Source organism: Pseudophryne corroboree, chromosome 3, assembly GCF_028390025.1.
Source record: "Pseudophryne corroboree isolate aPseCor3 chromosome 3, aPseCor3.hap2, whole genome shotgun sequence".
NCBI classification, from domain to species: domain Eukaryota; kingdom Metazoa; phylum Chordata; class Amphibia; order Anura; family Myobatrachidae; genus Pseudophryne; species Pseudophryne corroboree.
The window spans coordinates 34,084,650-34,101,341 of record NC_086446.1 but is presented as its reverse complement, the minus strand read 5'-3'; the positions used below and the strand labels follow the sequence as shown (position 1 = coordinate 34,101,341).

The 16,692-nt window shown below is 43.2% G+C and overlaps 1 protein-coding gene across 1 annotated transcript in view; it reads right to left on the bottom strand.

The window, feature by feature from the left end:
* LOC135057112 (zinc finger protein 420-like) overlaps window positions 1-16,692 on the bottom strand; it is a 206,451-nt gene that overhangs the window by 106,379 nt on the left and 83,380 nt on the right. Inside the window, exon 6 of the mRNA XM_063963011.1 lies at window positions 13,151-13,830. Coding sequence (XP_063819081.1) covers window positions 13,151-13,830 — 680 coding nt within the window. The remainder of the gene's footprint in view (window positions 1-13,150; window positions 13,831-16,692) is intronic.

Below are 16,692 nucleotides of genomic sequence, written 5' to 3'. Positions count from 1 at the left end.
TGTGGTCTTTTGTGACCACGTGTCTTAGGTTCTATGCCTTTGGTATCTTCACCTCCCAGGATGCTTCTTTTGGACGCCAGATTCTCATATCCGCTAAGGCGCATCCCCTCCCTTGAGGAACTGCTTTAGGACATCCCTGATGTTTCCCTGTGGAAACCTGTGTACCTTGCTGCAGAAAGTAAGAGTTATGGTAGACTTACCATTGTTAACTATCTTTCTGCAAAGTACACAGGGTTCCACAGGGCGCCCACCCTGATGCACCTAGCTTCTTTGGGTTTGTATGGCATTAGCCACTGATACCTTCTCCTGTCGTAAGCATGTGGTATGGTATTATGTGACTAACATCTGCCTTTTCTCTTGCCTGCTCCTGCATTGGACTGGTTAACGAAACTGAGCTCTCAGTGCCTGGAGGCGGGGTTATAGAGGAGGCCCCTATGCATCCTGGGACAAAGTTTTGCCTGTTAGTGCTTCTGGATCAAGATCCACTCTACACACTGATGTTTCCCTGTGGAACCCTGTGTACTTCACAGAAAGAGAAATTACCAAGTAATTGGTCTGGCGCTGATTATGGGCTAGCTTTAGCAGCTAATTAAAATAGGGGTAGTTAATTCCAATACAAAATATTATTGTTCATTTCAATTAGAAGCAGTGCTCTGATATGCCCGTATTACTTTTCTATGTGGTTTTTTAATATGTTGCAACAATTAATTATGTGGAGTATGTAATAAATTTGTATCTTTTTTAAACATATCCAGTTCATCAGCGCTAATTGTACTTGTCTTTGTAATATTTCGCAGAAAGAGAGTTAGTAATGGTAAGTCTATCATAACTCTTTTACTCACATATAAGGCTATTAACCAAACTGCACCAACATACAGCTCTTCACTCATCTCAAAATATTTCCCTACCCGACCTCCGCTCTGCACAAGATCTGCATCTCTCATCCACACGCATTACTTGCTCCCACTTAAAATGACAGGACTTTATCTGAGCTGTGCCCACTCTGTGGAATGCCCTCCCACGCACAATAAGACTCACCTCTAGTCTCGAAACGTTCCCTGAAAACTCACCTCTTCAGGCAAGCTTATCAAATTCCAGACCTACCCACATAACCTCCCTATCTAATTACATCCCCTCTGTACAGTCCACACATAACCTAAATTTTTTATCTTTCTTCACATTCACCCTTTCCTAACCCTTGGCCAACATTACTGGGTGACCATACAGCCCATTAAGAACCTTTGCAATATGGTGAACCGTTATGCAAAAAGGTAGCATCTATCCTTGTGTATCAATGCCTATTTTTCTGTAGCAAGCATTCCCAACCTCTGTCCTCAGGGCACAGTAACAGTGCAGGTTTTAGTGATATCCAGGCTTCAGCACAAATGGTTAAATCAAAATAACAGAGGTACTGATTTAAGTCACCTGTGTTCAAGCAAAGATATCACTAAAACCTGGCCTGTTAGTGTGCCTTGAGGACCGAGGTTGGGAATGTCTGTCTGTTTTACCCAGTTTTGTGCTATTACTGTAAAATGCAATGGAATATGCTGCACTATATAAGAAACTGTTATTAATAAATAAATAGTTCATTTTCTGAATTATAGTAGTACCTAAGTTAATATTATGCCCCATAACAGTGCCCTAGTTTATTTTCTGAACTACAGTAGTGCCCTACTTAATGTTATGCCCCACAATAGTGCCCTAGTTAATTTTCTGAACTACAGTAGTGCCCTACTTAATGTTACACCCTATAATAGTGCCCTAATTCATTTTCTGAACTATAGTAGTGCCCTAGGTAATGTTACACCCTATAATAGTGCCCTAATTTTCTGAACTATAGTAGTGCCTTAGTTAACGTTATGCCCCTTAATAGTCTAATAGTGCCCATGTTCAATTTCTGAACCTTAGTAGTGCCGTAGTTCACGTTATGTCACATTGTAGGGCTGTCAGAACACTATGCAACAAAGTACCCCCAATACACATTATGACAGTGTCCCCAGTTCATATTATGCCACACTATAGTGCCTCCTCTTTACATGTTGCCACATTACCTATAAGGCAGAAATATGCCTCAAATTATTTCTACTCAAAACAAATATTAAATAGAAATATACGATTAGGCGACTTCCGGTGGGCGGGCCATCCAGCATGGCTGCTTTTAGATGAGCTCGGTTTTGCAGGCTATTAATCCAAAGACATCCTCCTGCTATCACCACTATATTTTCCTGGGAAGCTCTCAGGATTGTTCCCCACATCTTACTGCACTTGGGGATACCCTGCAAGTACCAGAGCGAGATTGTATGCCCCCGGTGGCCGGCCCTCAAAGAGACGGCATCTATGACCGCCGTGCATTCGGCGCGAAAACGGGCTGACTGAACCCGAGTCTACCTTTTCAGTCTCTGCGTTGCCTACCCTAGTGGGGAGCCCCCCTTGCCTTGCTGCATTTCGGCGGTGTCCCCTGCATTGGGCTGATAAGTGGAGAGACGCGGCCCCCTGCAGCTCCGGCTGTCCTGTGACCATCCGGCTGACCGCCACGGGGACAGAGCGTGCTTCTTACTGCTGGCTGCGGTGCAACGAAGGAAGAGAGATTACCTCTGCTGCGGAGGTCCCTGATTGTGACCCGGCTCCCTCTATCCTTACCCGTCTGGTGGTGTGGAGATCTCCGGCGGGGTGAGCTGTGTGGCGGAATGGACTGACCCTGGGTGAGTGACGCTGATAGACCCGTGACATGTGGAGCGGCAAGACACCCTTGCAGCCCCCCCTATGACCGTCGGGCTGATCGCCGCGGGGACTTAACATACTGCCTGCTGCTGCCGGAGGAGAGACGACCTCTGCCGCTGTGGTCCCTACTTGTAGCCCGGCTCCTTCTGTCCGTGCCCGTCTGGCTGTGCGGGTTCCTCCGGTGGGGTGAACGGTGCGGCGGACGAGACTGACCCTGGGTAATTGGCGCTGAAAGACCCCGGACGACATCGGACTCCAGTGCATTCGGGACTGTGAGCTGAGAGTTCCTGAAGATGGTGGAAGGCTTACGTTCTTTACTTTTTTGGGGGGGAGTGGATGCTGAGTCCCTAACGATACCATTAGCCCCCTATTTATCCCCTTCTTCCCCATACCCTGTGGCCCTGACACCTGAGGCCTTTGGGGTGACGACCTGTTTGCCGGAGGCGCCTATCTCTCTGCTGATTCTGCGTGGTGGCGGGGGACAGCTGGAGTGGGCGATTCACCATTCCGGATTCCTGGGGTGGCGTGGCGAGGTCAGTGTCGCAATTCTCCTGAAGGGACAGCTACCCGGATAAAGAGACCGCCTTTACCCACTCTACTACAGGGGACGGTTTACAATGTGCTGCAGTGACTCAACGACACCAGGCAACCTCCGGATCACTGACTACTAAGCCCTGCGGTTGGGACTGCAACACTCCTGGAACACCACTGTGACTCTCTTTTTCTTATAACCAGCCTGGACTCTGCCTCTCTCTTTCCTGTTTCTTATCTACAAATTTCTTTTTCCTCCTGTCTTCTTCCTTCTCTTATCTCTGGCTTTCCTCTCCTGATTGTCTACCTGTGCTGCTATAGCCGGCACCATTATTTTACCTTGCCTCACAGTGATCAAAGCTGTGCTATAGTCGAGGTTTGAGATCTATCGATGTTTAATTCTCTGCTAGGTTATAGTAACACTTAGGGATTATCTACTAATAGAACGTTCAGAAATAGTTTGTTATTTTCCTTCTCGCATCGATACAGTTGTTTGTCTTGTGCAATCGATGTTTATTTTCACAGGAATATATCTTGGCCTCTGCTGCCACCTGGTGCCTGCCTGCAGTGGTACAATAGAACTCTACTGGTGCAATTCTTCTGCTGTAGAATACACGCTGCAGAGCTCCTTACCCTGATTAACCTCTGTTATTGCTAACGTAGTCACTGTCGCTTATAATTGTACCATAGGATTTAGCGCAGAGGCCTGAAAATCACTACTACTTTAGCATATTGTAGACTTCTGCTGTGCTGTGCACTTTCCGGTTACTTCCACAGGAGTATTTATTTTAAAGTGCCTTATTATGCTTAGGTAACTTGATGTTTTAATTTTTTATTTGTTTTTGCTGAGTAGTTCTGACATATCTTCCAACTTGAGCGCTTCCGTGAGGTGTTTTATTATCATATGCCACTGTGTGTTCACATCAGGGCCTGATACCCTTTCTGTTTAACGGTCTGACGACCGGGTTATGGACAAATTTGTCCATAAAACTCCAGCGGTTAGACCTTCTCAATCCTCAGTGACTACAAGAATGAGTAAAAATAAAAACAATACGGGGAGACTTAACCCCCCCTCTCCACCGGGTGTGGGCAATCCTCAGGCTCGGCCTCAAGAAACAGAGGCTCTGCCTGACCAGCCCTCTTTACTACATATGGCACAGGAGATCTCGCGACTCCTCATGCCTCAAATTGACAAGAAACTTGAAAATATACAGTTAATTGACAAAAGACTGGAGCAGATACAAACAATACTAGATTCCACACTTACAAAGATTGATCAGAACACCTCACGGATAAACTCCTTAGAGCAAAGGGTTAGTGACGGGGAGGATCAGATGCATACACTCCAGCGATCCACTGCCACCCAAGATTCATCTATTGCTGCTCTGCAGGCGAAGATAGATGATCTTGAGAACAGAGATAGGAGATCGAATTTGCACTTCGTGGGCATCCCCGAATCAATCAGGGATGGGCAGCTGGCTGATTTTATACTGCATGACCTGTTCTCCGCTCTAGATATATCAGACCCCCCATTTCTAAAGCATATTGAAAGAGCGCATAGAATTGGTCCCATTCGTGGCCCAGATGTTGATGTGAGGCCACGGCCTGTCATTACAAGATTTCTGGATTTCCGCATGAAGGAACGTGTTTTGCGCTCTTACAGGAAAATCCCGCAACTGCTAGTGAATGGTAAACGTATTTTACTCTTTCATGACTTCTCTGCCTCGGTTGCGCAAAAGAGGAGAGAATTTTCTGACGTTTGCAGGATGCTTCATGAGAGCAATACTAAATTTGCGTTGATGTATCCAGCTAAGTTGAGGATACATGACAATGGCCGCACGCTACTATTTGCTGATCCTGTTACTGCCAAATCCCATGTCACAAATATGTTGAATCCTGAGAACCCGTAACATAAGTATTAGTTATTACTCCACAACATGTTTACTGCCTGGGGTGGGATTATCCTTGACGGCTGGGAGACCATGAGTCCCGTACCACACCAATCAGCTTGCCCTTCAACGCAGTATCTATTATTAAAACCAAACAATTCCTGGCGCTGTGATTCCACAGATGTGTAAGCTGCTCTTTCAGGGGCAATTGGTTATTTGTCCCTAAAATCGAAACTAAGAAAATACAAACGAAAGAGCGCTATTCACATCCAAAGTGGATTTTATTTTACAATTCAAAAATCTCTAATATTCATGCCGGCCGGCAATACATATACATATAATAAAAATAACAATATAACTTCATAAAATCCTAAAAACAGATAAATCACTGATTATATTCAAATAAATTCTTTACACATGCATGTGTAGGGATAACCGTCCCACTTATTTTATTACATTTCCTTATTCCTCAGATATCCAGAGTTTGCATTGTATTTCCAATCAGCCGGATACTCTGTGGATGACTTGTGTCCAACAATGAAACAATTATATTCAAATGCACTGCTCAAAAGCTTCCCAGCCTCATACTAGAACGTACTTATGTCCATATATCCGTTTGATCTGATTAATGGAGCATGTATTGATCATGTTATATAAAGTGCATCCTTGTTCACAGCTGGTTCGTAATTTAAAGTGATTAGTGCAAAAGTATTTTATACATAATAGTCACTGTAATGTAGCAATCTTGTGACTGAAAAGTGGGTATACCATGCATATGCTTATGTTTGATCACGATGCAGGTGATATTCCTCCTGGCTAATTACTCATAATCAGCTTTATATAGAGTAAATACAACCTTGCGCTTTGGCCACGGAAATCAGGCTTTGCCCTCCCGGCCGGTGCTCGTATTCTCGGCCTTATCTGGAGTCCGTGGGCAGATGAATCATCCAGCGCTCCCCTCCTCAAGGGTATAATACGGCCGACCAGCTGATACCTTTTCGTCTGCTGTAGTCTGTGGTTTGTAACCGGAGGTACTGACAGACGCGTTTCGCCGCCTACTAACAAGCATCGGCGGCTTCCTCAGTGTTACTCTTAGGTACAATATACATACATAAAATGAAGTCAAACGAAATAAAAACCAAACGATTCCACTATTTGAAGTGCCGCAGTATGTATTGAACGGTGGAACACTAAAATAAGCCGCCTTTAACCTTAAAAGTTCCGATCATGTGATCGGCATGGAATGGAGTTGCTGACTTCATTATACCGCTAAGGGACTGGACAAAGCCTGGGCAAATTACTTGACCCGTGGGGCTGGAAAATACTAGATACGTACGGAGACACTTCACAGCCATATCTTCCCCGCATATACACAGTTCAAAAGGGTTCCCCGTTATCCCAAACTCATTTCAACAATACATTGGATGGAAATGTGGTCATTCCGATCCTACAAGGGATGCAACCATCATATAATGATTATTAAAGTACCCTGCTAACTGCTGCGATCATATGGCCCGCAGGAGACGGATATTTTCCATAATAACTATATTAAACTAAACATTTAGTATAAACCTACGTATAAAACGGTGCATTTCCTCCAAGGTAAAGAAATATCCACACTTCCATTCTATGACCATTATAAACATCGCGTATTAGAGATGAGGACTATATTTGAACTCAGGACCTTGACACCTAATGGTCTCAATATGGACTTTGAAACAAAATGGTTCATTTAAGAAACTGTTTATTAATACACTTGTATGGTGTTGTTTTGTCTTTTTGTTCCCTCATTTTCTACGAGGATCCTCACCATTGGATTTAACAAGCCATGGACACTGGTTACGTTTCTGACTGATAAAATAAGAAGACTGCCCTAATAAAGGACGTTTTTGATATTGAATATTTACGCGATGTTTATAATGGTTTTATAGTGTTCCACCGTTCAATACATACTGCGGCACTTCAAATAGTGGAATCGTTTGGTTTTTATTTAGTTTTACTTCATTTTATGTATGTATATTGTACCTAAGAGTAATGTTTTGTCCGGCTGTGAAGGGATCACAATACAGCCTACCACAATACCCACCACAATAATTATTAATTAGTGTGATAATTAGCACTTTAGAATAAAGTTCATGGAACTATAGTATTGAGAATATCAGCATTGGTGTATTTGGACCCAGTAAACAGCGGACAAAACAAATGCACAGGGAATAAGAAGTTAAAATGTAACATAAATGTTTTAAATGGATTTTGTAATAATTTTTAAAGAGTTGTTAATAATTGATGACAGCTGTGAAATGAGTGAGAGTATAAATATCGGACATGAGGAAGGGGACGGTACTTCTTGAAAAAGGGGAGTGAACTCCCTGAAACGCGTCGAAGCCGTCCTGTGTCTGTGTTTAGAAGGTCCTGGAAGTCGGTGATTCGGACTCCGTATTGTGCGCTTACCTGTCTGCAGCCGGTGCGTTCTTCTACGGGGTTTTCCATCAGCTGCCGATACCCAGTTCCTGTTGGTGTATGTGGACTTTTTTTATGAATTTTGTATTTTAATAAAACCCTTTTGGAAACAAGCTTGTCCGACTGGAAATCAGCACACAGAGAGGAGAAAGATACCTTTATGAGCACGCGGGACAGAAGTGCAATGTAAGTTGTAATACTGTCAGTTATCAGTGAAAGAATACTGTGGTGCCAGTGGGTGAAATCCATATGCTGATAAAAGATACCTTTATGGACACACGTGAAAGAAACAACCTGTAAGTGTTTTTCCAGGGGAGAGACCGTACAGGGGATTTCTACGTGGCAATATCCATATCAGTTTTACTGTAATCCAAATATAGCGCTAGTTCTTGGTAATCTTTCATGACTGCCTTCGATACAAGAGCCTCCTCCTCGGATGAATTTTTTAAGATTCTGTCCTGGAACGTGGGCGGCCTCAACTCCCCGATTAAACGTAAGCGGGTCCTTACGCATTTAAAACGATTTAAACCCCAGATTATATTTCTCCAAGAGACCCACTGGGTGTCGGGCGCCTCCTCTGCTCTTCGGGCACCTTGGTTAGATGACTGTATTTCCGCTGACAATACACGAAAGACCAGGGGGGTTGCGATCCTATTTAGTAAGAAATTACAATACACTATTCTGGACTTTATTATTGACCCACAGGGGCGCTATTTAATTTTGGATGTGGAAATTTGGGGTACTAAATATACATTAGTGAATGCCTACGCACCCAATGTCGAAACTGCTGCCTTCCTCCAGGAACTGAGTTCTCAGTTGCTGCAACGTGACAATTTTCAGCTCGTTCTGGGGGGTAACTGGAACACTGTAGATGATCCTACTGTCGATAAATCTCCTGTCCCATGCACTTCCCAATCTTCTTTTTGGTCACACCTTCAAACTCTAATGGTCTCCCTCCAGCTTACTGACGTTTGGCGTCTCCTAAACCCCTCCGACAAATCGATTGTTCACTTTTTTCTCCGGGGTTCATCGATCCTGGTCCAGTTCTAGTTGCGGATTCTCTTGTCACGCGAGTCGCGCATGCTGATATCCATAACATTTTGATTTCGGATCACGCTCCGGTGTCATTGATGCTAAAGAGAACTCTTCAGTCAGGGGGCTCCAGACACCGGAGGTTTCCGAGTTATCTTTATAATTGCGATGACTTTCGGAAGTTCTTGATAACTAATTGGGCTAACTTCTTAGACGATAACCTTGAGCACTGGGATCGCCCGAATATCCTCTGGGGTGCAGCAAAGGCTGTTCTTCGAGGCCAGATTATTGAGTATGTCCATAGATTGAAAAAGAAAAATCTGGCGATTTATACTGCACTACATTCAGAGTAAGATGCTGCGCTGCAGAATCACCATGCCCTACAAACTGAGGAATCATTGCGGCTCTACTTGCAGGCAAAACAACTGCTGAATGACCACTTGCTGGCGCAAGCAGTACTTTCTCACAAGTATTACCAGTGGGGTAACAAGTCTGGTAGACTTTTGGCTAATATGGCTAGGAAGAAAACTGCTCGAAAATTCATAACGGCTGTTAAACATCGGGATACGGGGCAGCTCCTTACCTCTTCCCCTGCTGTAGTGAAGCATTTTGAAACTTATTTTGCAGACTTATATTCGGATCTCCCTTTTAATGAAGGTGCTCATACAGCACTCGTACCTGATTCAGCTTTGCCTCCTATAACGAGTACGCAGTCGGATTTTCTGGTGAGTGCAATTACTGAGGAGGAGCTTGCCTCGGCTATGTCCAAACTCCACCTGCACAAATCCCCGGGCCTGGATGGCCTCTCCAATGAATTATATAAAATCCTTCAACCTCATATAACTCCGACTCTGCTAGAGCTGTTTAACGGCCTGCTGCATCACCGTGCCCCTTTTCATCATTTCACAACAGCCCATACCATTATTATCCCCAAGCCTGCCCAGGACCCTCAATTGGTGACTTCATACAGGCCCATTACGTTGTTAAATACCGACATAAAATTATTTACCAAGATTTTGGCAGATCGACTGCAAACGATTCTCCCCCATGCTCTAACTACTCATCAACTTGGTTTTGTTCATAATACACATTCGGTAAAAGAAATTCGGGCTGCGGTTGCTGCAGTCATAGCCTCTGCTCATTTTCCCCAATCCAGGAATATACTCCTCAGCCTGGACACTACCAAGGCCTTCGATACGGTACTGTGGCCCCATCTATTCAGGGTCTTGGAACGTAGACTCTTCAACCAAGACTTTGTTAATATTATTCGTTACTTATATGACTCTCCTTCCACTACCCTCTTACTGAATGGCTATACTAGTGATCCGGTGGTTATGCATCGTGGCACACGTCAGTGCTGTCCCCTGTCACCCTTATTGTTCAATTTGGCCATAGATCCCCTCCATCGTCTGCTATTGACTGACACTCAGTTTCATGGCATTCAGATAGGTCGCAGGGAGCTAAAGTTTACGGCATTTGCTGATGATCTACTGCTGTATGTTTCAGATCCGGGGACTTCCTTGACTCATATATTCAATCTACTGCAGGCGTATGGACATATTTCGGGCTTCAATGTAAACTGGTCGAAGTCAGTGGCACTACGACTCGGGAGTGGTGCGTTTTTGAGAAACGGGGTGGGGGGTTTACCACTGACATGGAGCTCAGATCAACTCACCTATCTGGGGATTCAAATTTCGAGACAACTGGAGCGACTTTACACCCTAAATTTTACCTCGGCCATCAGAAAAATTGAGGCAGAACTTGACTCCTGGAAATCTCTGCCTTTATCGTACATGGGAAGAGCGAATTTGATAAAGATGATATCATTCCCTCGTCTGATGTACTTTATTCAGGCCATGCCACATGTCCTCCTACCCAAAGATGTTCAACGCATCAATTTTCTTTTTAGACGCTTTATTTGGCAGGGAAGAAAACCACGTATAGCGCTGATTAAATTACAGCAAACCACGGAGAATGGGGGAATTAATTTTCCTAATGTTCTTTGGTATGCCCATGCCGCTCAACTACGGTATTTGCATGACTGGATGCACAATGACAACAACTACACAAACACTGACTTAGATAGAGAATTTTTACAAGGGGGGGACCTGGTCGCATTCTTACATTTGCATGCTCGAGAGGTGTCCGGGGAGTGGAGGAGGAATCCGCTATTGTGGACCATTAAAAAAACTATGGACTGACATGCGTAATAAACTAGATCTGAACTCCCACAAATCACTGTACCTTCCGTTCATGGCGAATCCGGACTTCCAGGAGGGTAGGGCGCACTATCCATACAACATCTGGCGGATGGGGGGTGTCTCCAAGATAGCTCATTTGGTAGATTCGCAAAGCTTGAGGCCGCTCACGTTCCAGGAAGCCACAGCTAGACACCCAGTTCTACTGGCCTATCCTGTGGCCTTTCTGCTAGCCCAACATTATGTTTCTACTATTATTGGCTGTTTATCTCCTATGGATTGGAACAATCCGATAGATAAACTACTGCAACAAGCCCCTAGAGTTAGGAAATCAATATCATTGGCATATGGGTACTTTCGGACTGTTCTAGACTACTCTACGGGACAGGGAGGTATCCGGTCCTGGACGGAATGTCTCCCGGGGATCGAGACGACTGACTTGCTTACGGCCCATGTAAAAGCTTGTAAACTGTTTTCCTCTTCTAGGTATAAAGAAATGTCTCTCAATATTTTGCACAGGACTTATTTATCACCTCATAGACGATGTCTCATAGGGCTAGCTGACACACATGCTTGTTGGAAGTGTGGTTCTCCCCAAGCAGACCTTTATCACTCTGGAATGGGGTAGATGGAATTTTCCCACTGCGCAAAGAATGGCTGCTAATGTGTGAAATGGAGGGAGTGTCACCCACACCCCAAACAAATACAATACAATGGAACAAAATACCACCACACAAAAAACGCACAACTCCTCAAGTAAATGGCCCAAACAGAACCGGTTCTTTTCCTTCTCGAGGTTCACATAGATCAGTGATACTCAATACCTCAAAAAAACAAAAATGAACATAGCGTAATATGATAATGAGTGAAATCAATATCGAATGTTAAGGTGATGACTCGTACCCCTTCTGATGGTCTACCGTATGTAGACAATAAAGCTTTGGAGGAGCGGATATCACCGTGAGGTCTGTCTGGTCTTCTTCTAATGGTATGTGGGTTTTTCACTTCCACAGTTATACAATGAAGAAAAGAAAAGCCTCCATAGTGTAAAACCTTACAGCATTTTATTTTTATAAAATCATGTGGGACAAATATATGAACCCACTCTGCTAAAATCACAACAGAATGTAATCCTAAAATACAGAAGCTGGGACTCCTACCAGATGGTGTTGTCCACTCCAAGAAGTAGACAATATGAGCATGGACTGGGGGGCCAGCAGGCGTCCCTGAAGTTCGACCTCCAAATCCTGGATAGGAATCCCTCTGTCTGTTCACCTTCCTTGCCAACGCGTTTCGATACCCACAGTATCTTCCTCAAGGCATAAGGAAGGTGTGCACACAGTGGGCCATTTATACCCACTAAGTGGTGAACATGAGCTATCCCTAAAACTAGACATGGATCAACTGACATTCTTTCCCTAAGTATACATATGGAACAAATTTTCCCACATCCAATCCATTTCCTAAATTGTAAGATCCCCTTTTTTGAAAAAGTCCGCCAAAAGGAGCCGTATACATCATCTAAACATCATCAGGCCGCGTCACTACGTATGACCACATCCCTCGTTCCCGTCCGTCTCCCGGAAGTGACGTGAGCCACGCCGTCCTCAGCGGCGTCACACCCGGAAGTCCAGTGTTGCGTTTCAGACCTTCGCCTCCCGGAAGTGATGTATACCGCGTCATCATCATCGGCATTGCACCCGGAAGTCTTATTCCACGCTCCGTCCTTAATCTTGTATGGGACTTAAGGGATGAAAAATAATACCCGAAATGGATTCCAAATATTCTTGGCTTGTCTTTCACAATAAATATCCCATGATGTCATCATCAGCGGAACATATTTGTATATCACGATGTAGTAGATTTTTATAACTCAGCTGTATTGAATCTTCATCTAATATACCTTAATACAAAAATGCATATGTTAGATTTTTTTCTTGGATACAATGGGTGTACATTATAAAAACCACTTCAACTCAAAGTCTTTGTTAATACCCTCTGGTGTCAGTGTCTTAAAACAATGTATCATATTCATTTCCATTTTAGCCAACCTTTTATTAATATCACTATGTCTTATGTCACCACTAACTTTTTTCAAACCATAAAAATGAATGACGTGTTTAATATCACAGCTGTGTTTTTCTCTAAAATGTGAAGATAAAGCATGGGTTTCTATCCCCTTTTTAATATTGTGTAGGTGCTCACTAATTCGTATTTTTAGCGGCCTACTTGTTCTGCCAATATAAAATAGATGGCATGAACACTCAATCCCATAGACAACGCTATTAGTGTTGCAAGTTATAAACTCCTGAATCTTACACGTTTTCCCATTTATGTTGACATCCTCTTTTTTGTTGCCAAAAGTATTCTTTACGTTCTTGCATCCTACACAGTCTCCACATCTATAGAAACCTTTTGATGTTATCGTGGGGATGTTTACTGGTGTTGGGCATAAACTTTTAACCAGCTGTGATTTAAGGTTTGGTGCTCTTCTAAATATGCACAGAGGTTTTTCAGGGATATCATTTCCAATGACCGGATCCCTTTTTAACAAATTCCAGTGTTTCTTCAGAACCCCTTCTACTTGTTTATGTTGTGAGGTGAACTGTGTTGTAAAGGCCCACTTAAATCTTTCATCTTCCCTATTTGTCTTCCGTTCTTTATATATAAGATCTTTTCTGTCAGTGTTTTGGGCGATTTCTAATGAGCTCAGGACACTTTTCTCATCATAGCCACAGGCTAAAAAGTTATCTTTCATTTCAGCCGCCTGTTCATTAAAAGTAGAGTTTTCAGTGCAGTTCCGTCTTAACCTTTTGAACTGCCCTATAGGTATCGATTTTAACCAGTTGTCGTGATGACAACTGTCCCTTTGGATATATGCCCTTGAATCAGTTGGCTTGATGAAATTCTTCGTTTTTAGAACCCCTTCTTCCACATATAAACTAAGGTCTAGGAAATCTATCCGGTGTTTATCAATATTAAATGTTAGAACAATATTCCTGTCATTAGAGTTGAGGTAGGCACAGAAAGAGTCTAACTCTTCTCTATTCCCTTTCCAGACGAAAATTATGTCGTCTATATACCTCCGCCAGGCCACCAGGTTCGCCCCGGGGCGACTCTTTCTGTGCCTACCTCAACTCTAATGACAGGAATATTGTTCTAACATTTAATATTGATAAACACCGGATAGATTTCCTAGACCTTAGTTTATATGTGGAAGAAGGGGTTCTAAAAACGAAGAATTTCATCAAGCCAACTGATTCAAGGGCATATATCCAAAGGGACAGTTGTCATCACGACAACTGGTTAAAATCGATACCTATAGGGCAGTTCAAAAGGTTAAGACGGAACTGCACTGAAAACTCTACTTTTAATGAACAGGCGGCTGAAATGAAAGATAACTTTTTAGCCTGTGGCTATGATGAGAAAAGTGTCCTGAGCTCATTAGAAATCGCCCAAAACACTGACAGAAAAGATCTTATATATAAAGAACGGAAGACAAATAGGGAAGATGAAAGATTTAAGAGTGCCTTTACAACACAGTTCACCTCACAACATAAACAAGTAGAAGGGGTTCTGAAGAAACACTGGAATTTGTTAAAAAGGGATCCGGTCATTGGAAATTATATCCCTGAAAAACCTCTGTGCATATTTAGAAGAGCACCAAACCTTAAATCACAGCTGGTTAAAAGTTTATGCCCAACACCAGTAAACATCCCCACGATAACATCAAAAGGTTTCTATAGATGTGGAGACTGTGTAGGATGCAAGAACGTAAAGAATACTTTTGGCAACAAAAAAGAGGATGTCAACATAAATGGGAAAATGTGTAAGATTCAGGAGTTTATAACTTGCAACACTAATAGCGTTGTCTATGGGATTGAGTGTTCATGCCATTTATTTTATATTGGCAGAACAAGTAGGCCGCTAAAAATACGAATTAGTGAGCACCTACACAATATTAAAAAGGGGATAGAAACCCATGCTTTATCTTCACATTTTAGAGAAAAACACAGCTGTGATATTAAACACGTCATTCATTTTTATGGTTTGAAAAAAATTAGTGGTGACATAAGACATAGTGATATTAATAAAAGGTTGGCTAAAATGGAAATGAATATGATACATTGTTTTAAGACACTGACACCAGAGGGTATTAACAAAGACTTTGAGTTGAAGTGGTTTTTATAATGTACACCCATTGTATCCAAGAAAAAATCTAACATATGCATTTTTGTATTAAGGTATATTAGATGAAGATTCAATACAGCTGAGTTATAAAAATCTACTACATCGTGATATACAAATATGTTCCGCTGATGATGACATCATGGGATATTTATTGTGAAAGACAAGCCAAGAATATTTGGAATCCATTTCGGGTATTATTTTTCATCCCTTAAGTCCCATACAAGATTAAGGACGGAGCGTGGAATAAGACTTCCGGGTGCAATGCCGATGATGATGACGCGGTATACATCACTTCCGGGAGGCGAAGGTCTGAAACGCAACACTGGACTTCCGGGTGTGACGCCGCTGATGACGGCGCGGCTCACGTCACTTCCGGGAGACGGACGGGAACGAGGGATGTGGTCATACGTAGTGACGCGGCCTGATGATGTTTAGATGATGTATACGGCTCCTTTTGGCGGACTTTTTAAAAAAAGGGGATCTTATAATTTAGGAAATGGATTGGATGTGGGAAAATTTGTTCCATATGTATACTTAGGGAAAGAATGTCAGTTGATCCATGTCTAGTTTTAGGGATAGCTCATGTTCACCACTTAGTGGGTATAAATGGCCCACTGTGTGCACACCTTCCTTATGCCTTGAGGAAGATACTGTGGGTATCGAAACGCGTTGGCAAGGAAGGTGAACAGACAGAGGGATTCCTATCCAGGATTTGGAGGTCGAACTTCAGGGACGCCTGCTGGCTCCCCAGTCCATGCTCATATTGTCTACTTCTTGGAGTGGACTCTGCTACGCTTATATGCCCAGAGAAAAAGGGCGCATTTGAGAACATCCCCCTCTTCCGGCGCACTGTAACGAGAAGGGTTGAGGACATCGCGGGAAATCTGGAGTTTCAGCTGAAGAACCGAGCAGTTAACTTTGACTGTTTTACCCTGGCTCTGGATGAGAGCTGCGATGTACGTGACACTGCCCAGCTACTTATCTTCTTACGGGGGATTACTGCAGACTTCAAAATAACGGAGGAGCTGGCAGCCATGCAGTCAATGAAAGGGGCAACAACAGGGAGTGATTTATTAACGGAGGTAAATGCATGTTTGGACAAGTTGGGACTGAAATGGGACAAACTTGTAGGCGTGACAACAGATGGTTGTCCAAATCTGACGGGGAAAATGTTGGACTTTTGAAGAGAATGCAGGATAAAGTGACAGAAATAAACCCTGAGCAGAAATGAACATTTTTGCATTGTATTATACATCAGGAAGTGTTGTGTAAGTCAGTATTAAAAATGAACCATGTTGTTGATGTTGTAACTAAAACAGTTAACTTCATCAGAGCAAGAGCACTGAATCACAGACAGTTTGTTGCACTTTTGGAGGAAATTGAGACTGAACATCGTGACATCAGCTACCACACATCTGCCAGGTGGCTCAGCCTGGGAAAAGTGCTGAAAGATTTCTGGGACCTGAGAGAAGAGATCTTGGAGTTCTGTGTGAAGAAGGGAAATGACATCCCTCAGCTTTCAGATGCAGACTGGCTGGTAGACCTTGGTTTTGCTGTAGATGTGACTGCTCAGATGAATGAACTGAATGTCAAACTGCAATGCAAGGGCCTTTTTGTGCATGAAATGTACAGCTCAGCAGAGGCGGAACTACCGGCAGTGCAGGCAGTGC